Genomic DNA, 19,566 nt, shown 5'->3' with positions numbered 1-19,566 from the left:
GTTAAGTGACTGGACTTGGGATGGAGTTTGAAAACAGGTCTAATCCGGGAGCACTCATGCGAGCATGAGTGTGTGTGTGTGTGTGTGTGTGTGTATGTGTGTGTGTTTGAGACCAAATTTGAGGTCTTTATTAGATACTCTAGGGATGCTAAACAATCGATTGGGTATTACTGCTGGAATTTGGGAGGGGTTGTGGGGTGGAGCTATAAAGCTGGGGACCAGTAGCGTCCAGATGACATTTAAAGCTTTGAGAATGTGTGAGACCTTTACCTAGTATTAAGGGAGCCTTGGTCACTGCAGCACTAGAGTGGGGCAGAGTCAGGACACTCTTGAACTGGAGAATGAGAACAATGGGGCAAGATTATAAAAAGAAAACAGAGAGGATGTGTTGGAAGGGAGAGCATGTGGATGACGGAGTTACCAAGTATATAGGTATAGTTGGAAAGATCAAACCGCGGAGGGGAACAGACAGTTTAGTTAGTTAGCTACATGGAGGTTTTCTTTGAAGTAGTGGGACAAACAGCTGCTCCGAAGGGCATGGGAGACCTTTGGAAGACAGAAACTGTTGAAGGTAGAGGCAAGACTTTGAAAAAGTTTTGTTGTGAAGAGTAACAAAGTGTTGGAGAGATGCCGGTAAGGGACTGTGTTCAATGCAGCACTGGGTACTGATTTGGGAGAAGCACCTGCCGCTCTTCTCTGGTAAGGAGATGAACCACAGAAGCTGTTCTTGCAGCAGGCCCAGCAACAGTGAAAGACTGTTGATTTTTTCCTTTGAAAGTTTTGAAATAGGAAACAAAGTTGCCAGGGAGAAGGTCGTTCAGGAGAAAAGCTGGGGAGGTTTCAGCAGAAGAGACAGTGTGTCACTTTTGTCTATAGACCAGGCTGGGGACCCTGTGAGGAGATAGTGTGTCACCATTGTCTATCAGACCGGACAGGGAATAGTGTAAGAATGAACAGAACAGTTGCTCACAATGTTAGTGGCTTTCTGGGATGGAGTCATTACACATTTAGTGAGACACTGATGACTTATATAGGCATTTCATGTAGTTTTCTGTGACTAAGTGCACAGACTTTCCTGTATTTATATGATTATATAAACGACTAAACAAAACAATCTGAATTCCTTTTGTAACATGAAGCAAATCAAGATTAGAGAAAAAAAAAACCCAGCAACAATTTACATGGCAGATGTTTTATTTTTAAAACCTCCAGTTTGATTATCTCCAAGACATACTACTCTGGGTTTGCCTACTATGCAGGCAACAATCTGGAAGATCATCTATTCAGTTCACACAAGGGGTGGGTTCAAGTGCAGTGATAGTATTTTTAATAAGTGAAAATCAGTTTTAAACAGTGAACTTAAAAGTCTGACATTCTGGGTTTAGGGATTAATAAGATTTAAGGTGTCAACATGACAGAGGCTGGAAGACACAACGACAATAGTTTAATCAATATCAAATTCTAAGAATTGAACTTAAATGTTAAAGACCAGGTCCAAATGACCTTGAAACTCAGCAGTAGGGAAACAGAGGCAGGAGGGCCACTGTGAATTTGGGCCCAGCTTGGTCTACACAGCGAGTTCTAGGTTAGTCAGGACATATAGTAAGATGCCCATCTTACAAACAAAACTTCCCACAGGAATACAGGATTTTTTAAAGACGACTGCTTGTTGATGGGTATGGGGGTAACTAAAAAAGAGAGAAACAGGAGTGACAAAAGGCATTATATACACTTGTGAAATTCTTAAAGAAAAAATCTACATAATAGAAAATTTTAGGTTTCTTTTCAATATAAAAATTATAGCACATGGTTGGAGATCACCAGCTCTCAGAGTAAATCTACTCATGACTAGACATGTGGTTTGTCATCTAAGCTTGAAATATATTGCAGTCTTAGCCTTTAGATTCTTTCATGAGCTTCTCCTAGCTTGAAAAAACACCTTGAAAGCATAATTTTTGACCTCATCAAGCAATTAGGAAAAGATGTGAACTTATGTTTCATTAAAAATGCATATTAAAATGAATCATTCTTTCATTACTTTGCATATGGAATTTTACATATGATTAATATTCCAAGGAGAAAAGATGATAAGAAAATAAGGAAAAGACAGGGAAGAAATGGCTACAAAAGCCTGATTTTGACCTGGTTCTTCTGTGACCTTCACATTCTAAGACTATTTCTCAACCCCTCAGTCATGACTCTTTGGCGGAGTCAAATGAGCCTTTTATCACATGGGTCACATAGTAGATATCCTGAATATGAAATATTTACATTTCAATTCATAACAGTATCAAAATTATACTGTATTATAATTATGAAGAAGCAACTAAAATAAATTTACTGTTTGGGTCACCACAACCACCAGGAGCTGTAGTAAAGGGTCAGAGCATTAGGAAGGCTGAGAACCACTTCTCTAAGGTATCTTCCAGAAGAAAGATGCCTTGCATATGTGACAGAGGGAAGTACAAGCTAAAAACATACAAGTACTCAATAATATGTATGCTGATGGCGTTAGTCAGATGATACTGTTTCCCAACGGGTACCACTTTTCTTCATTGAGGGGAACACTACAGAGTTGGATGTTAACTGCTCCCACAAATACAGTTTTGCTCTTCACGATGAGCATCAAAACGTGGCCCTGGAGCTCCCAGACTTCATCATATACCACCTGAAAATGGAGAGAGAAGGAACATGCAAATCAGGTATGCTTGGATGCATCTTTCTATTTCAGTACTGATTTAAATTTTTAAAATGATGCTAACAGCTTATACCTTTGAGGGGAGAGGTTCAGGTCAAAATATTTTATTTCCAGCGTTATCCCCGAAGAGCCACAGCACTACTGATATAACAGAATTCAATGATTGTTTCTTCAAGAGTCTTAGTGTTCCTGATTCCATTAAAATTTCCCACTCCAAATTCAGTGATCTGATCAGATATTCACTAGGAACAGTCCAATAGTCTGCCTCTAACCATTCTTGATCCTCCTAACTGTCACAAGAGCTTGGGAAATGCATCCTGGTGTTGCAGGTCCGAGAAGAATGACAGGCCAGTGCTGCTTAAATGGGGGAGGTAACACTTCCTTTTACAGTCGATGGCATCAGCTGTGATCACTTCTTTTACTTAAAACTGTGTGACTTTCAATTATGAAAACGTGTTTATCCAATTAAACATATAATACAAACAAATCCAAAAAGGAAGGAAAAAAATCTGTCTTTCCAACATTGGGATGTTCTTTGGTCTTATATACGCAATTGCTTCTTTTTTCTGTTTTAAGGTCTGACTTGTAATATATACACACACACATACACATACATACATACATAGACACATATCATGCATGTATATGTATGAGTTGTTCATGTGATTTATTATTTTTTTCCCAGTGAGGTTTTGTTCCACTTTGGCTTCTAATATTCAGGGCATTACAGTCATGACAATGACAGGCCTGTTGAGGGTGAAAGACATTGGTAGTGGGGGATGGATAAAGATGTTATAAGAAGTGAAGGGGGGGCATGCATGGAAAGTTGACATGGTTGCCAGGGAAACGTGCTAGAACACATTTCACACACAGTGATACATATTTGCTATTTACAGCCACATTACAAAGGAGAATGAAGGGCTCTCAGTATATGCAAAATAGGAGGCAGCTTGAAAGAAAAGTCCTCAGACAGCTGGGTAGCCTCCTCTGTGAGTAAGGATGGGGTTTCTGAGCAGTTGCACACTATCTGCATCTATTTACCACCCTCTGATGCCAGCAGTAGGGACTGGGGTTGAAGCCCCTGAAGGAAACACTTTGCCGGGCATGTGTGCCCATGAGTACTTCCCAGCACTGAAGAAATGCACATTATCAAGGACATTTCGTTCTCTGTCATAGACAAAAATAATTAGCAAGTTAAAAAGCTAACTCAATCAAGGGACATGGCTGCAATGTTCTCTAGTCTGCTCTATCCAGCCACTTCCTCCTGCTGAGTCTTACCTTAGCTCCACAAAGAAAATCACCATTGATTTTCTAGGATTGCCTATTTAAAGTATCCCAAGCCAGTCAGTGGCTAATAAAGGACTTTAGAGAATGCGCCAAACACCCCCAAATTCACTCCTTGTAACTCATGTTCTCTCAAGGTTGCTGGATGCCTGGTGCTGCCCAGAAATCCACCCAGGACCTCGGGGTAAGCTCCCTCTTCTTCCTCCACAGTGGTCACCTTCAACCTTCTGCCTTTCCCCCTTTCCTTCCTATAATGTTTTCCACAGTGAATTCCTCGCCTGTCCCATAGAGATGACAGATGATGGAGCTTTCAAAATGATACAGGGTAGGTGTAAAGTGACACACTTTCAAGACGTGGACCCTGGAAAGGTCTGGCTCAGGTACTCTGTGAATTATACAAATCAATTCCAAAAAGATTTTCAACAAAACACAGTAATCACTTATATTCTCATTCACACGAATCTGTCTTCTGCTGTGAGCCTTTCCATGTTGCCAATAAGAATGCTAACCTATAGCACAGTGAAAAAGAATTAATGAAAGAATAATGAAAGATTTATGCTGAATATTCAACACTCATAAATCAATTTCAAATATCCATTAAATACATAAATAGAGGGTTTTTTTTTTTTTGCACTTGGCTGAGAAATACTCTTCCTGACAAAACAATTCCCTCGAGGACCCAGAAAGTAGGAAGTCTCAGAAAGCCACTTTGGAATTTATTATTTTTCTGTGCCAAATGTAAACATCAGGACTTACAAAGCTATGTTACTTGATAGATTTTTAACCTGTTCTTGACTAAGGCAAATTATTTTCTTAAAGTGATCAAAGTTACAATAATGGTGGTATATAGCTCTTAATTGTTCTGTGTACCTATAGTGATATTTTTTAAAAAACTGTGTTGCCATGCGACAAGCAGTTGTTGGGACATGCTGGCGAAGAACATAGGTGAATGTATTCTTTGTGATGTTTTCATCAAATGACATAGTATGTCTTTATAGAAATAGAATAAAGAATATTTCTCCTAATCAAGTTTTATAGTGTACTCATACATTTTTACCAATAAGCATGAGGCAAATCTTCAGTCAACCTGACAAATACAGAATTTGTGGGCTTGGAATTGGCACCTCAAATAGAAAGCTTTGAGTGTAATGAGTATCTATTAACTCATATACAGGCATTCACTGGACATTATTTGACACAAGGGGCTAATAAATAAGGCTAAAGTACATTTTCATGATTGCGGTGGGAGAGTAATAAACAGGAGATCAGTGAATCTGTGTCAGTCAGAAGAATATCAAGGGTGGGGTGAGAGCCAGCCTAGCACACGTGAGAACAGAGGACTGGAAGGAGAGACAGTGTCCTGGGTGGACTTGGGCTTTGGGATCAGTTAGTTCTGAGCTTGGATAACTTGTGTACCCTCTGGGCCTAGATACCATGTACATAAGTAGGCATCTGTCCTTTAATGAGAAGATGTATCTTGAAACATTGTTATATGGCGACCTCTGTCCTCTTGTGAAGATGGCTACAATGTTGTAGGTGACAGAATGTTAGGAAAATGCTGGGTTATACTGGACCAGTCCTCTGAAACTTGTAGCACACGACTGAGTAAGCTTTATCATCCTGTGAACACCAGAAGAGTTTGGCAGGCTTGGGAGACAGCAGTAAAGGACACGGGTCTGAGTTTGATCCCATGTGAAATGAACCTAGGTGTAGTGGTGCATATCTTTAAGGCCAAGACTTGGAAACAGGAGGCAGAGGAGGCAGGAGGAGGAGGCAGAGATGAGAGGCAGAGGCGGAGGTGGAGGCAGGAGGCTGAAGGACCTCTGTAAATGTGAGGCTAGTCTATATTACATAGTGTGAGACCCTGTCTCAAACAAAACAAAACAACAACCACAACCACAACCACAACTAGTGAACCAAACAACAAATCTAATAATGACCTCTGGTTTCCAATATACACATATATAGATCTCTGTGTGTGTGTATACACACACACACACACACACACACACACACATACACACACATACACACTCATACACACATACACACACATATATACACATACACATATACACACATACACACATATACATACATACACACACACACACACACACACACACACACACAGAGAGAGAGAGAGAGAGAGAGAGAGAGAGAGAGAGAGTTGGTGAGCAAGGTCTCTGGCTTGCTGACTGGACCTAAGCAAGTCCTTGTATCCTCATGACCCAGGAAGAACTCTGCAGGAGAGCTTTAGGCAGGTAAAGTATGTACCACGCATACCACCCAGGGATGCACACTGGGAAGTGTTAAATAGACAAGCTGGGCCCTGGACCAAAGCTTTGGCAATAGAAGGTGGAGTCTCTTCCACTGGACAGAGTCCTTGAACTACCTACCCTTCCCTCAGAGAGACGAGTAAATAAAAACGGGAAGAATTACTTTAATGAAAATTTTGGTAAGACATTGATATGCAACATCTAATCCTCTTTGTATGTCTCAGAGATTTACACATGGATAGGAACTAGGCCTTTCTCTCTCACCTCACAGGATGCTGCAAGGCCTTGGCAGTTTGAGGAAGCCCACTGTAGTGAGAGGCTGCTGCAAGGAGCATGCTTCAGAGGAGATGGAAGAGCAGGGCTACTTAGTATCCATGGACATCATGTGACAAGCCTCTGTGCCCCGTAATGAGCAACGGCTCTCCTATTAGAGTGCCTTCAAGACCCACAGAAATAACACAGGGACTTATTGCAGACATAGGATCCTATATCACTGTTGAGGGCAAGAGAAAATTAAGTCAGATATAAAGTCAACTGTACACTTTGTGCATCTTTTGTTGAGGTTTGGTCTGTTGCTTTGATTATAATGCTAAATGCAGGCCCCCAAGGCCTGATTGCCCTACAGAAGAGCTTGTCTGCATGTAGATTCAGATGACACTATGTGACCTTGACCCCCAAGTAATTTCTGATTGGTGAATAAAGATGCTGACAGTCAATACCTGGGCAAAAGAGACACAGGCAGGGCTTAGCACTCCAGGACTTCCCTCTGGCATCGGAGAAGAACTACAGGGGGGAAGAAGATGAAGGGAGGAAGACGCCACCATGGCTTAGGTGAACTGTAAATTAATGGCCACGTGGGCTGGCTAATTTGGAGTTAAGAGCAGCTCAGACAAAACATGGAAATCGTATAATGGAATTATTGGCTGGGAAATAGACAGAATAGAGGATAGAGATCTGCCCAGCTCTTGTGCTGATTAAGGCTTATTATAAATATATTGTATGTTTGTTTTATCCAGCAACTAAATAGTTAAAGGCAGGGTAGAAGCTCTGGGTTGGGATTACATTTTTTTTGACAACAAGATGGTGCCTAGTATGAAGCTTCTTGAAGTTAGGCCCTGGTTTTGCTTCACAGCCCCATGCTCCTAGAAATAAGACTCAGACTCAAAATATATCTACAAATACCTTAGCAATATAGCTGGGCTCTACCCTGACTAGATCATAACTAAAGACAGCCCGTTTATTTTGACCTACATTTTGCCATGTGGCTGGTAACTGTGCTCAGGTACCATGTGCCAGTCTCCTCACTTCTTTGGGGGGCCTTCTTCCTGCCTCCTTGACGCCCAGAATTCTTTCCCCTTCACATGTCCCACCTCTATTTCCTGCCTAAGCTACAGGCCATAGGCTTTTTAACTGACAGGTAAGGTATCCATACAATACACAGGATGATCTTTATGGTCTTTTTATGAGCATTGCTGTATTGCTATAGACATAGAACATAATATGAGAACACTCAGAATTTTGTGCTGGATTTCTGTCTTATGGTTCTCTGATTTCAACTGGCCTCCCTTGTCCCTCCCTGGCTCTGCCCGCCCCGTCCCCACATCTCTGGTCAGCCTCAATGTACTCTCTGATGCTCACATTCCTGCTTTGGATTCCATGCATACTGGGACTGTGCAAGTATGGACTTTATTAATTTTTGGTCTTCTAAAATGTGTACAAAATATGAACAATGTGTGTCTGTTCTTTAAGAAGGCTTCTGCTGAGAAGGGATTGTAGTGATTTTGAATTACTAGGTCGTAAATTTAGGAAGACCTAGGATTATTTCAAAGCCATCAGAAAATTTGTGTGCCATACCAAGAATTGTAAAATAAGCTTCATGCACACATACTTACTGATGATTTTATAATCCATTAAGCTTTTGATGAATTAATTTTCAACTTATTAAAATAATACTGACTGCTAGTGACATTTATTGTTTCCTTATATTGTGAACATTTAATTTCTGTATAGGGACTGAGACCTCCTTCCTTTCTTTCTTCCTTTCCTTCTTTCCTTCCTTCCTTCCTTCTTCCTTCCTTCCTTCCTTCCTTCCTTCCTTCCTTCCTTCTTTCCTTCCTTCCTTCCATCCTTTCCTTCTTTCCTTCCTTTTCTTTCTTCCTTCCTTTCTTTTCTTCCTATCTTTCTTCCTTCCTTTCTATTGAAGCATCTATAGATTCTCTCTCTGTTACTTCTGTGACATCCAAAAGACCAACTCAGATTGTTCTATAGTCATCATCTACCTAATCCATTTATTTAAAAGACATATCTTATGTGTATGAGTGTGTCTGAATGTATGTGTATGCATCGCGTGTGTGCACTGGTCAAGGAAGGTGTCATATCCCTTGGAGCTGGAGTTTCAGACAACTGTGAGCTGCCATGTGGGTGCTGGGACACAAGCCTGGGTCCTCTGCAAGAGCAGCCGGTGCTCTTGCCTATGGAGCCATCTCACCAGCCTACCCCTTATTTTCTGATACAGCATCTCTACAAGGTTTCTTGATAGTGAGGTTGGATGGCTTGTGTGCAAGGAAAGAACAGGTTCCATATTTTTGGCTGTGCATCTCTAGCTATGAATGGACATTATAATGAGTAATAAGACATCAAAATACCTCTACTAATTTAGGTAATCCTTTAGAGGCATGCATGTATGCATATTAATGATTTATATACCTTTTACACACACATATATAGTATCACTTGTAAAACTACCTGAAATACTTAAAGATAGCTTTTTAGAAGTCACTAAATGTTAAAGATATCGGGGGAGAAGAGACATCCCCCTTATTGTCAGGAAATTTACTCTAGGTTTAAAAGTTACAAAGATGCACCAAGTGGGAGGTTCCAGGACTCACAGGTCACAGCAGCAGAGAAGGGCAGAGTGAGAAGTGTGTCTGAAGAGTCATCAGGACCATATGCAGTATTTTAGGGGAGTAAATAAGACACTACAGTGCCTACAAAGGATTGATGGTCAATCCTGGTCTCCAACTTGATGGGATTCAGAATCGCCATGGAAACAAACATCTAACACGCCTGTGAAGGAGTTTAGGTTTCTTGAGGTGAGAAGATGCCCCTAATGTGGGCAACACCATGGGCATCTGTCTGGAGTTCCTGCTGCCACACCTGCCCCACCCTGATGGACTGACACCCTCAAACTGTGAGCCTAAACAAATCCTGTCTTGAGTTGTTCTTTCTAGATATTTTGTCACAGCCATGAGAAAGAGTAACTGAGACAAAAGGCATTTTGAAATATTATAAAGCATGAAATTCCATTTATATAATATTAAAAATGAAAAATTTATAGGGATAGAGTTCCAGTACCATTTAAAGGCAGACAGTTTTGGCTATAGTAGTGTTATTCTTGTAAACCTTGGGATGTAAACCTCTGTTCTGTATCTTGACTGGGTATCAAGTAGGTGACTCCAATGTTCAGAGCTAAGCGTCCTCACAGGGGGGCTCTTGGAATTGGTAAAGTCAGAATGAGAGACTAGGTTCAGACCAATGCCAGCTTCCTAGTGTTGGTACTTAAGTAGCTAGGTAACTAGAGCTACATTAGCTATTACCCTAGGGGAAAGTCCTTCAGAGCCATTGGAATCTGTTTTATTTTTTCTAACTGCACATGAATCTAAAAATGAAAATAAATACTCAGTGGTATTCATCTAAGAGAGAACCAAGGAAAATTACTGAGTTAAAATTTAAGGGATATGAATGCCACATTTAAAATTGTAGGTTAACACTTGGCAACAAGTCCCCTTCAAATAATTTAAATGGATTAATAATAAATATATTTGAATGAAACCTAGGTAGAAATATAAAAGGTTTAATAAAACTATTTCACAGAAATAGTCCTAATGGTATATGCATATAACCCCATCACCTGAGAGGCAGAGGCAGATAGATCTCTGAGTTCAATCTAGCCTGATCTACAGAGTCAATCCCAGGTCAGCTGAGGTTACAGAGAAAAACCCATCTCAAAACAAACAAATATTCCATGGGAGTTGGATAACAGCTTTGTAATGACTAAAGAGACAGAGACCTCAGACAGAATCACACTAGGAGAAGGAAGACTAGATTTCGGAGTTGGATAGTGTTCTATAAAGAGTAGAGCTATGTTGTTGGACACATAACTGAGGGAGCAGGGAGCATTATTAAAGGTGTGTTCCCTGTCAGCATTCTAGCACTCACGCGAAAGGGGCTCAGATGGCCCTGCACCTAACTGAGAGGATAGTCACATGATGGCTGCTGGGAGTAGGAGAGTCATTTCCCCTGGGGTTGTGATCACTGTGGTGGATAGACACACATACCTGGTACATGCGGACCGCACTAACTGGACACCCTGAGCTATGAAATGTACGTGTCTCATACTTGCCAATGCATGTAAACTAATCCTCCATACCCCTCAAAAACGAAGGCATCATTCGAGATGGCAAAGAAGCAAGCCTGTCTTTCAGCTAGCCAGGAGAAATTTTTAAACAGCATCCTCCAGCAATGAGGAAGAGGGGTCAAAGGTCAAAACCTTGAGTAATATCAGGCATGGCATGTACACCTGTACTCCTTGCACTTGAGGTAGAGGCAGGAGGATCAGAGGCAGGAGGATCAGAGGCATGAGATCATCCCTGGCTACAAGAATGAGTTGCAGACCAGCCTGGGCTGTATGAGTATGGGCCTTAGGGGAAATCCATACAGATGTAAGCTTACATTGAGATGGGACAGAAGACTTGTGACCACATCCAGAGTCTCTGTCATCGTCCTTCATTGTCCAGCAAATCGAAGGGGAGCTCCTGAGGATACCCAAGCCCAAGGATGTCAAGGAAACAAAACATTCAGGGTTTAAGTGTAGTCTGAGAGCTTCACCTTGGGCGCTCTGCTCATCTGCAGTTCTGTCTTAATTCCTCAAGAAACACAGGGATTCTCAGTGATCCTTCAGGAGTGCAGACAAAAGGAGGAACTCAGAGTTGCTAGTCACACAGTTTTAAGGCTTTTTCACTTTTTGTTGGTTTTTGTTTTTGTTTTCTTCAAAGTCAGGGGTTGTTTGAATTTCTGGTTGTAGACCTTTTAGCTGGGGAGGGATGCTTTTTGAAGGGGAGGCAGGACAGGGTGGACCGAAGAACTTCAGCAAGTAACATTTTAAGAGGAAGGATAGCAATGAATGAAAACAAAACTTCCGGTCAGAAGAAAAGGGAACAAATTAAGAAAAGGTGGAACTTAAGAGGCACAAACGAGGTTTCAGAGGATCAGGGTGACTGGCTGTCAGTTTGCACCTGCAGCAGGGAAAGAGCCTAAGGGCTCATTGCATTTAGCAGTTAGGAGCCTGCTGACACCACTTGAGAGCAGCCCTACCAGGAAAGGTGAGAATCTTCACTGTCAAGTTTCCAAGGGTGAAGGGGAGCAGAAGCGAGCAGCTTGTGTGATTTGATTAATGAGCTGGGGCTGGTGGTGAGGGGAAGAAAGGTTGCTCTGCACCTCCCCAGGAAGGCTGAGCCAGGAGGATCCCTGCTAGTGCAAAGCCAGGGATGCTCAGTAGGACCCTGTCCCAACAAAGGCACAGCTGAAATAACACGGGAAGATGCCTTTGTTTCTCAAGATATCTTGTAGCCCTCGGCTAGATGACACAGCAAGAATAAACAGGCAAAAAAAAAAAATTGAGTCAGGAGGGGTTGCTTTGGAGAGAAACCAGAAGACTGGATCTTTAAACCTCTTAGGAGAGCTATTTGCAGAATGCAGTAGTGCTGATTAGTGGCGGTCCTCCCCCCCCCCCCCCCCAAATAGCATTTAGGAGACTTGCTGTTCTTCACATAACGGCTTGTGATAAAATGGTTAGGTGAGAAAAACTCAAGTGTGTGAGAATAAAATTAAAGAAAAGTAGATGAACACACACGGTAGAGGAAATACAATAGAGTCAGGGAAAGTGTTAGCATGCAAAGCAGCCCTCCCATGCCTGCCTGGGGTTGGCCTGTCAGAGCTTTGATAGTCTGTATTTTCCGGTTCCCATAGCATCTAGAACAGTGTTCAGCATGCTAGGACTATTTTGGGCAACATCATTCCTTTATGGAACAATGCTTCCAATACTGAAAATTCTCCATATTTGGTTGTGAAGCTGAACAAAGGAAAAAAAGAATAGAAAAAAAACTGGTAAGAAAATACAAACTACCTGCACAGATGATAATGTATACTTACAATTTCATTGTAAGTTGGGTCAGTGCATTTTGGAACACACTTTGTTTTCTTCCTACGAACTTCACTGGGATGTGGTAGAAGATAAATTTCAACATGTGCACTGGGCGCAGAGCCATCTGGGAGATGCTGCAATGGAAAGTGGTTATACATATTAATGGTGTCACTATCAAAGAAAACAAAATATCTGGATACGAAGTGGTCAGACCAGAAGTAGGATCTGGAGTTATGAAAGCTTCTTTAGTGCATCAGAAAAAGAAAAAGCAAGAAGGAAAGAAAGAAAAGGGAAGGAAAGGAAAAGAAAAAAGAACTAGAAGAAATACTTGGCTGCACCACAGTGTCAGAGAGAGAGATTCTATCTGAAACTGCTTATGTGAGAGAACAGAGTTCAAAAGTCCATCGATTACAGCTTATTTTTTAAGAGTGAAATCTTAATTTGCATTTTTGACAGATACCATCAGGAGATGAATGTTAGTCACAAACGAAGACAGGAATTAAATATGTTGGGAGAATGTACAGTACTTAAGAATCTTTGAAAAATCAAATTTAAAATATATTAACATAGACAGTGAGTTGGAGCCTTTAATGGCCTGAATGCTCCTGTGTTGACATCACAATCAGACTTATAACTGGTATACAGCTTAAATGGCCTCAATGGATGTAGAACATGAATTACCCTCAAATCTGTTAGATACATTTTTAGACACTGTCTTCAGTGGAGCAGGGCATTGGCTGAAGAGGCTGCCTAGACGACAGCAATGCTGAATGGAGGCCCTCTAACCCACCCACCTTCATCTCCTCAAGCTCCAGCTCCTAAGTTCCTATAACACCTAGGATGGCAATCAGTGCACTGAGACTATTTTTTAGGCTATCCATCCTTTTTGGAATGATGCAGCTAGCAGCTGTGGGTTGTTTGGGAAGGTCTACCTTTCCTTTTGCCTTTCCTTCAAGACTATTGTGGGTATTTTTATTTATTAATTTACCATTTGGAGAGTCAATCCACCATTTTCAAAATCAAAGTGACTGGAAGTAAATGGCTCGTATTCCTGTGATCTTGGTGAGATGGACCTTTAGTAAAGAACTCATGAGAAATATTATTATGATTTAAATTGAAAGATGATGGCTTAAAATATAAGGAATTGTGCGATTATTATTATTATTATTTACCATAATGTATTAAAATTTTCAATAAATACTAATTAATGCCCTAAAATACAATGCTGTTTACACATTCTTAGTGGCCTGGGAAGTTATATAAATTGGTCTAAATGTCCAAGTTCCTCAATTCCTGCTTTTGTGCCCTCCTAGACCTCACTTCCTGCAGCCAGAAAGCTCCTGATGACTTTTTATTGTTGTTGTGGATTGTGCCTAAGGCCTCTATGCGCTATATGTCTCATCTCTACCCCAAAAGTTCATATGATTGTTTAGCAAAGGAGGCAAAGACCAAGTCTTGGTCCACAGATAAAGCTGTGTTCAATAGGTAGGCACCATCTGGATGTTTACAGGGCCAGCCTTGTAGGCTAGCTCTGGGGGACTCTGAAGACCAATGTTGGAAGGGAACTTCTCCCAGTGGGCAGAACTTTGAGTGGGAGCACCTGCATGTATATTTTGCTTGGAAGGAGAAATGGCCAGATGTGTTTATGCAGCAGCTCATGGGCTGAAGCCAATGGCTTGGATGCATAGTCAGGAACATGGAAAGAACATGATCGCAAAATTGGTGATTGGGGAATCTGGGAGTGAGGTATGTGAAAAGATTCTTCAAAAGGGGAAAAAGCAATGAATGTATTTGTGGTTTGTATAAATACCCATCACATCACCAGAATAGGATATAAATAATCAAGTGCATTGGAATGACCTGATCCATTTATACTCTACCCTTCCTATTCCCCAATGGATCCAGAAGAAATTGAACATGGTGGATGTGGTAAGAGGTTTTAAGGGCTTAGGAACAGATTCTGATCATTAAGCAGAGCTAGTGTTGTTTTAGCAACTTCCTCAGAACTGCAACGTTGTGTCAAGGAAGGAGGCAGCCAGGCTCCTAAGACCCAGGATGTAACATTATATCAAAGAAGGAGGCAGCCAGGTTCCTAAGACCCAGGATGTAACATTGTATCAAGGAAGGAGGCAGCAACGCTCCTTAGACCCAGGATGTAAACTTCACATGTGTGAGCAAGCCGGAACACACAAGATTCTTGAGGGTCCCTCCCCAGGGCTGTAAAAGCAGTAAACAACTGGGGAAGGAGACCCCAACCAGCTTAGTGGACAAGAGAGTCTAGAACCTGCAGAGCCACCTGCAGATGACACAGAGAGCTCCAGCGTGGGTCTTTACCCATGTGGCTGAGCCATCCCACTCTTGCAAGGAACCTCAATAAAAACTCACCAGTACACCAAATTAGATGTTTGTGCAATCATTACTTTGGGATGTCTGGGTTCCAAGTCTGGGACAAGTAGACTTGTATGTTGTGTCTGCCTAGGAAAAGCCTTGCACAATGCTAGGCTATGCCCAGGGTGTGGGAGCAATCTGTCCAGAAGAAAGAAGGCTATTGAATCCTGAAGATGGTACCAAACTGATAGCAGGTTGGTTGCCTTGGCTCACTTCTACTATGGAGTGGCAATGTCCCTTTCATAATGAGATGGTGATAGGCTGATATGGATTTGTGTCCCGCACCATAGTTCCTATGCAACAGTACCCCTGATTAAGAGACTCTTCAATAGCAATAGATGTGTAACAATCAGATTACTTCTTTTATCATTCTCCTGAACAACTGGAGATGTTTATCATTTTTAGAATGTTTGCATGGCATTCTGAGGACTCAGTTACAGCTTCATCTAGGTGACAACATCTTGTAGAGTTGGGAAAGTATCTCCAGCAGGCTGTATACCTACTATGTAGCATTCAATATATAGAACTGTGTGTCACCCGCACCAGGTTCATGGTTCCCATGGTCAAGGGTGACATAGAATGGGGCCACTCACCACGATACCAGTGACCTGCTTGTAATGTCCTTCTTTCTTGTCCCCAGACTTTATGCTCTGTTGGACACAAGATCGTTTTCCAGGGAAGAAAATGCTTCCACTATAAGACATAGTTATTACTCCACTGGGTTGGAAGTTAAAACTGCCCTGGATCATGCTATTAATTTCAAGTATTTAAGTTCCAATATATCAAAGAGATTATACATCATTGAAATATTTTTCTGTTTTGATGGACATGCACATACACATACACAGGTATGCATGTGTGTGTGTTGCATGTGTGTGTGTGTGCATGTGTGTGTGTTGGAGTGGGAGTGAGTGGCCCTAAATACACGAGGCCAGGGGAGGACATTGGGTGTTTTTCTCTGTTGTTTCCCACTTTACTTCTTGAGACAGAATCTGAGCTGATCCTGTAACTCATCATCTTGGTTAGGCTAGCTGGCCAGCAAGCTGGGAACACAGGTATGTGCCACCAAGCCTGGGTCCTGGGGATCAAACATAGCTTCACAAGCTTACATGTAAAGTAGGCACTATATTGGCTAAGCTGTTTGCCCAGCCCTTTTAATGGCTTTTAAATCTTTTAAATCTCTTTCCTTCCTTCATTTTTTATATCAGTAGCATATTTAATAACATTCCCAAACTGATCTGGCTACAGCACCTCCCTTCTCAAAATGTCCCAGGATCCCCTTTGCTTGAAGAAGAAACTCAAGTGATCGAATAGCAGAAGCTTTTTGTGCAGAGGCCTCCACCATTAAGTGCCACACTCAAGCTTTGGGTTTCTATTTCCAAGTTAGTGTCCTTGAGACAATCCTTGACTATCTGGGAGTTTTCAGAATGCCAGAAGAGCACAGGTTCCAGTCTGAGCCAGGAGTGCATTTTAAATGTGAGCAGCAGGCTTCCCTTGACTGTTAAGAGCTTTAAGTGCAGATGTTGATTGCTTGGGTCTTGTAGAGAAATTTTCCTCCCTGTGAAGCTGGGGGGACCAACATCAATTCTTCCCCTTCGTCCTGGTGTCACCTCATCTTCCTTCAGGATCTCAGATAATTTATTAAGATGACACCAGCTGTCCTGCCTTCAAACGTTCCCAATGTGCTCTTTGCCCTTATGTTCATGCAGATTAATGTTTACTTTAAAAATCATTATACAACTTCTACTTGCCTAACTCTTTACCTTAGGGTTTTTTGTTTGTTTTTGATTTTTTTTTAAAACTCTGATTGTCTTTTGACCTTCACTAAGACTTGACAGAGGCCTGGAGAAAGGTCAGACACCTACCCCACCCCACCCCAAGATTGTCTTTATTCACAGTGTGTTGCGATAAAGTGGCATGGACACCTTTCTTTTAGAATCTTGGCTGATATTTTCAGGAAGTGCTCAGAAGGAAATGTGAAGACATCTCCACATAGGTTTTGTCGCTCATTCTAGCTCCGAGTTCTATGTATTCTTGGCTTGCATTTGAAACTCATCATAAAAGAAACACAACAACAACAGAAACCTTTCCTATGTCTATCGTCATCTTGGGATGTGGCTCAGAAGTTCTTCACTGGAAGGCCCCCCTGTTCTACCCTGCTCCCCATTCTTTTGTGCTTTTTCCCACTGCTTATTCACAGAATCCTAGGGTGTCCTCTCATAAGGCTCCTGCATGAAAGGCTTGGTCACACCAGTGACGGTACGACTTTGGAAGGTTCTCGAATGTTCTGTGGTTGGGGCCTAGCTATCGGAAGAGGATCACTTGGGGGTATGCCTGTGTTACAGCTTGCTCTCTCCCTCTGATGATGAACTTTGATTCTCCATGCTTTCCTACCAGGAAGCTCTGTCTCCTCACAGCCCAGACACAGAGGAGCCAGCTGGCTGTGAACTGAACTGCCATAGAACCTGGGCCTTAATATACAAGTTGTTGTGCCAAACCTTTATCACATCAATAGAAAAGCTAATGAACACACTTAGCCAAACTTCATCAGTAGATACTTCCATTCTCAAATGAAATGCTTGTAATTTTTACTTAAAAATTTGCTTCTATTTACCTTTATTTCTAAATAGACATATTTCTCCCCCCACCTGAGTATCCCACCTACCATTGCTAGGAAGTCAATAGCATCAAAGACCATGGGGCTTCTGAAAAATGCACCGCTAGGTACTCCTAGCAGTGCACAATGGTCTTCACGGTGAGTCTATTTGTGGTACACACAAATAGATGGTGTAACCTAACATACATGTAGACTGTATGTATAGCTATGGCTTTGGGCCTATAAACCTGAACATCAAAGCTACAAGTGATTTCAAAGCCATCAAAGTAGTCAGACTCTTTTTCAAAAGAGTGACTCAGAGAGACAAGCGTTAGCTGAAGCCTGTATCCTGTCCTGCTGCTGCAAGGTCTTCAGGCGGACAGCATGCACAGAGCTATTATTTCCATGCTACAAACACCTTCTCAGATCCCTCCTGAGGACCTGCTCGAAGGTCTGGAGAGTCATTGTCTTTTTAGAGCTCTTTTCTCTTCTCTTCTCTCCTCTCCTCTCCTCTCCTCTCCTCTCCTCTCCTCTCCTCTCCTCTCCTTTTCTTTTCCCTTCCCCTTCCCTTCCTTTCTCTTCCCTTCCCCACCTTCCTTCCTTCCTTAATTTCTTTCTTCCTCTTTGAGGCTGGGTTTTGTTGTGCAACCCTTGCTTCCTTCCGAGGTGGGATATCTATTGCAAACAGAAATAATTCTCTCCTTCCAAGTTGATTTTTGCTACAGTGTTTATCATAGCATTAGATGCAAAATCACAGTCATATAAATGGCTCACTGTGAGTGAATGAGATGCTGTGGGACTTTCTCATTCTCTCTCTTACTCTACACATCCTTCCAATTGTTTCTCTTATATGTGAAGCAGAAGGATGAATCAAAAAGAAATAAACTTACTCCTTTATTCTTGTAATGTTGATTGTACTGCTTACATTTAATTGGGCAGATGTATCATAAAGATCCTAAGTTGGAGACAGAGGAAGGACTCACAATAAAACCAACTATTCTCCATAAATGAAATCAATGTCTAAAACACGTCTGCTACTATTTTGTCAAATATGTATATGTGGTCTTCCTAACAGAACTTCTCTGAGTTAGGTGTAGTGGTACATACCTATAGCTCCTGCACTGGGGAGTTAGAGGCAGGGGGATCTTGGAATTCAGATTAGTTTGAACTTCAGGAGACCCTGCCTTATAATAGCAGCAAAATGAAAAAAATAATAATAAGCCTAATGTTTTACTCTAGTACTTGAAAAATATTTTATATTCCCCAAATTTAATAGAAGTGGGCGCTGAGAGGATTTTAGCAACATCTGGTGAATCATTTAGAAACTAATCTTAGGAGGCTGGGAAGATGGTGACCTGAGTTTAGATGCCTAGACCCTGTCTAACAAGCCAGGCGTGGTGACACTTGCCTGTGCTCTCGGTGCCAGGAGATGGAGCCTGGAAGGTGGTGGGGATTGGCTGGCCAGAGAGCTAGTTAATGAGCTCCAGGAACAATAAGAAACTGTTACAAAAACAAAGGTTGGAGAAGAAACATTTGATGTTGACCTCTGACCTCCACACAGGCATACATGGGCAAAGGCACCATCATACACATGCATGAACACATTCCTGTATACCCTTCATAAATAATTCTTTTAAGTGTGCCACTAGTCTAAAAGAATAGAATGAAGTGTTTCAGATGTCCTTGGAATTTGCTAGTGAGAAGATTGCTTCCTTAACTCAGGAATGGGCCATGGACTGAGCAGCTTGGTGGAATTTAATGAGTTACTTTGTAACTCTTTGTTCAGGATATTGACTTCTAGCTGATCTCATTCTACTTGCATGAATAATTGAATGCACTAATTTTTTTTCCTTTACTTCTTGCTCTGGATTGCACGTAGCATTTCAAGTGGCTTCCCAAGTCACTATATCTGTTGTTCTTAAGCACAGGAAGTGAAAGTGTCTGGAAAAAGTTAAAAAGAGAGAGAATGGAAATGCATTCTGACAAAAAGAAGATAAAAAGGGAAAAATCTCCACAATTTAAGTTGTTTATAAAATAAATAATAACACCGAAAATTGCAAAGTATGCAATACTTGTTCCTCAGCCTCCCCATAATGTTTACCATGATTGAAACATTTAC

The 19,566-nt window shown here is 41.5% G+C and overlaps 1 protein-coding gene across 3 annotated transcripts in view; it reads right to left on the bottom strand.

Moving 5' to 3' along the window:
* Positions 1-2,404: 2,404 nt before the first annotated feature.
* Positions 2,405-19,566, bottom strand: part of Pik3c2g (phosphatidylinositol-4-phosphate 3-kinase catalytic subunit type 2 gamma) — a 311,639-nt gene continuing 294,477 nt past the window's right edge. For all 3 annotated transcript variants that reach the window (XM_052172749.1, XM_052172750.1, XM_052172751.1), the window contains 2 exons: positions 12,472-12,597; positions 2,405-2,668 (listed from right to left, as the gene is read on the bottom strand). In XM_052172749.1, coding sequence (XP_052028709.1) covers positions 2,516-2,668; positions 12,472-12,597 — 279 coding nt within the window. In that variant the 3' untranslated portion in view covers positions 2,405-2,515. The remainder of the gene's footprint in view (positions 2,669-12,471; positions 12,598-19,566) is intronic.

This window comes from Apodemus sylvaticus, chromosome 2, assembly GCF_947179515.1.
Source record: "Apodemus sylvaticus chromosome 2, mApoSyl1.1, whole genome shotgun sequence".
In the NCBI taxonomy this organism is placed as follows: Eukaryota; Metazoa; Chordata; class Mammalia; order Rodentia; family Muridae; genus Apodemus; species Apodemus sylvaticus.
This window is presented reverse-complemented; position numbering and strand designations above follow the sequence as displayed.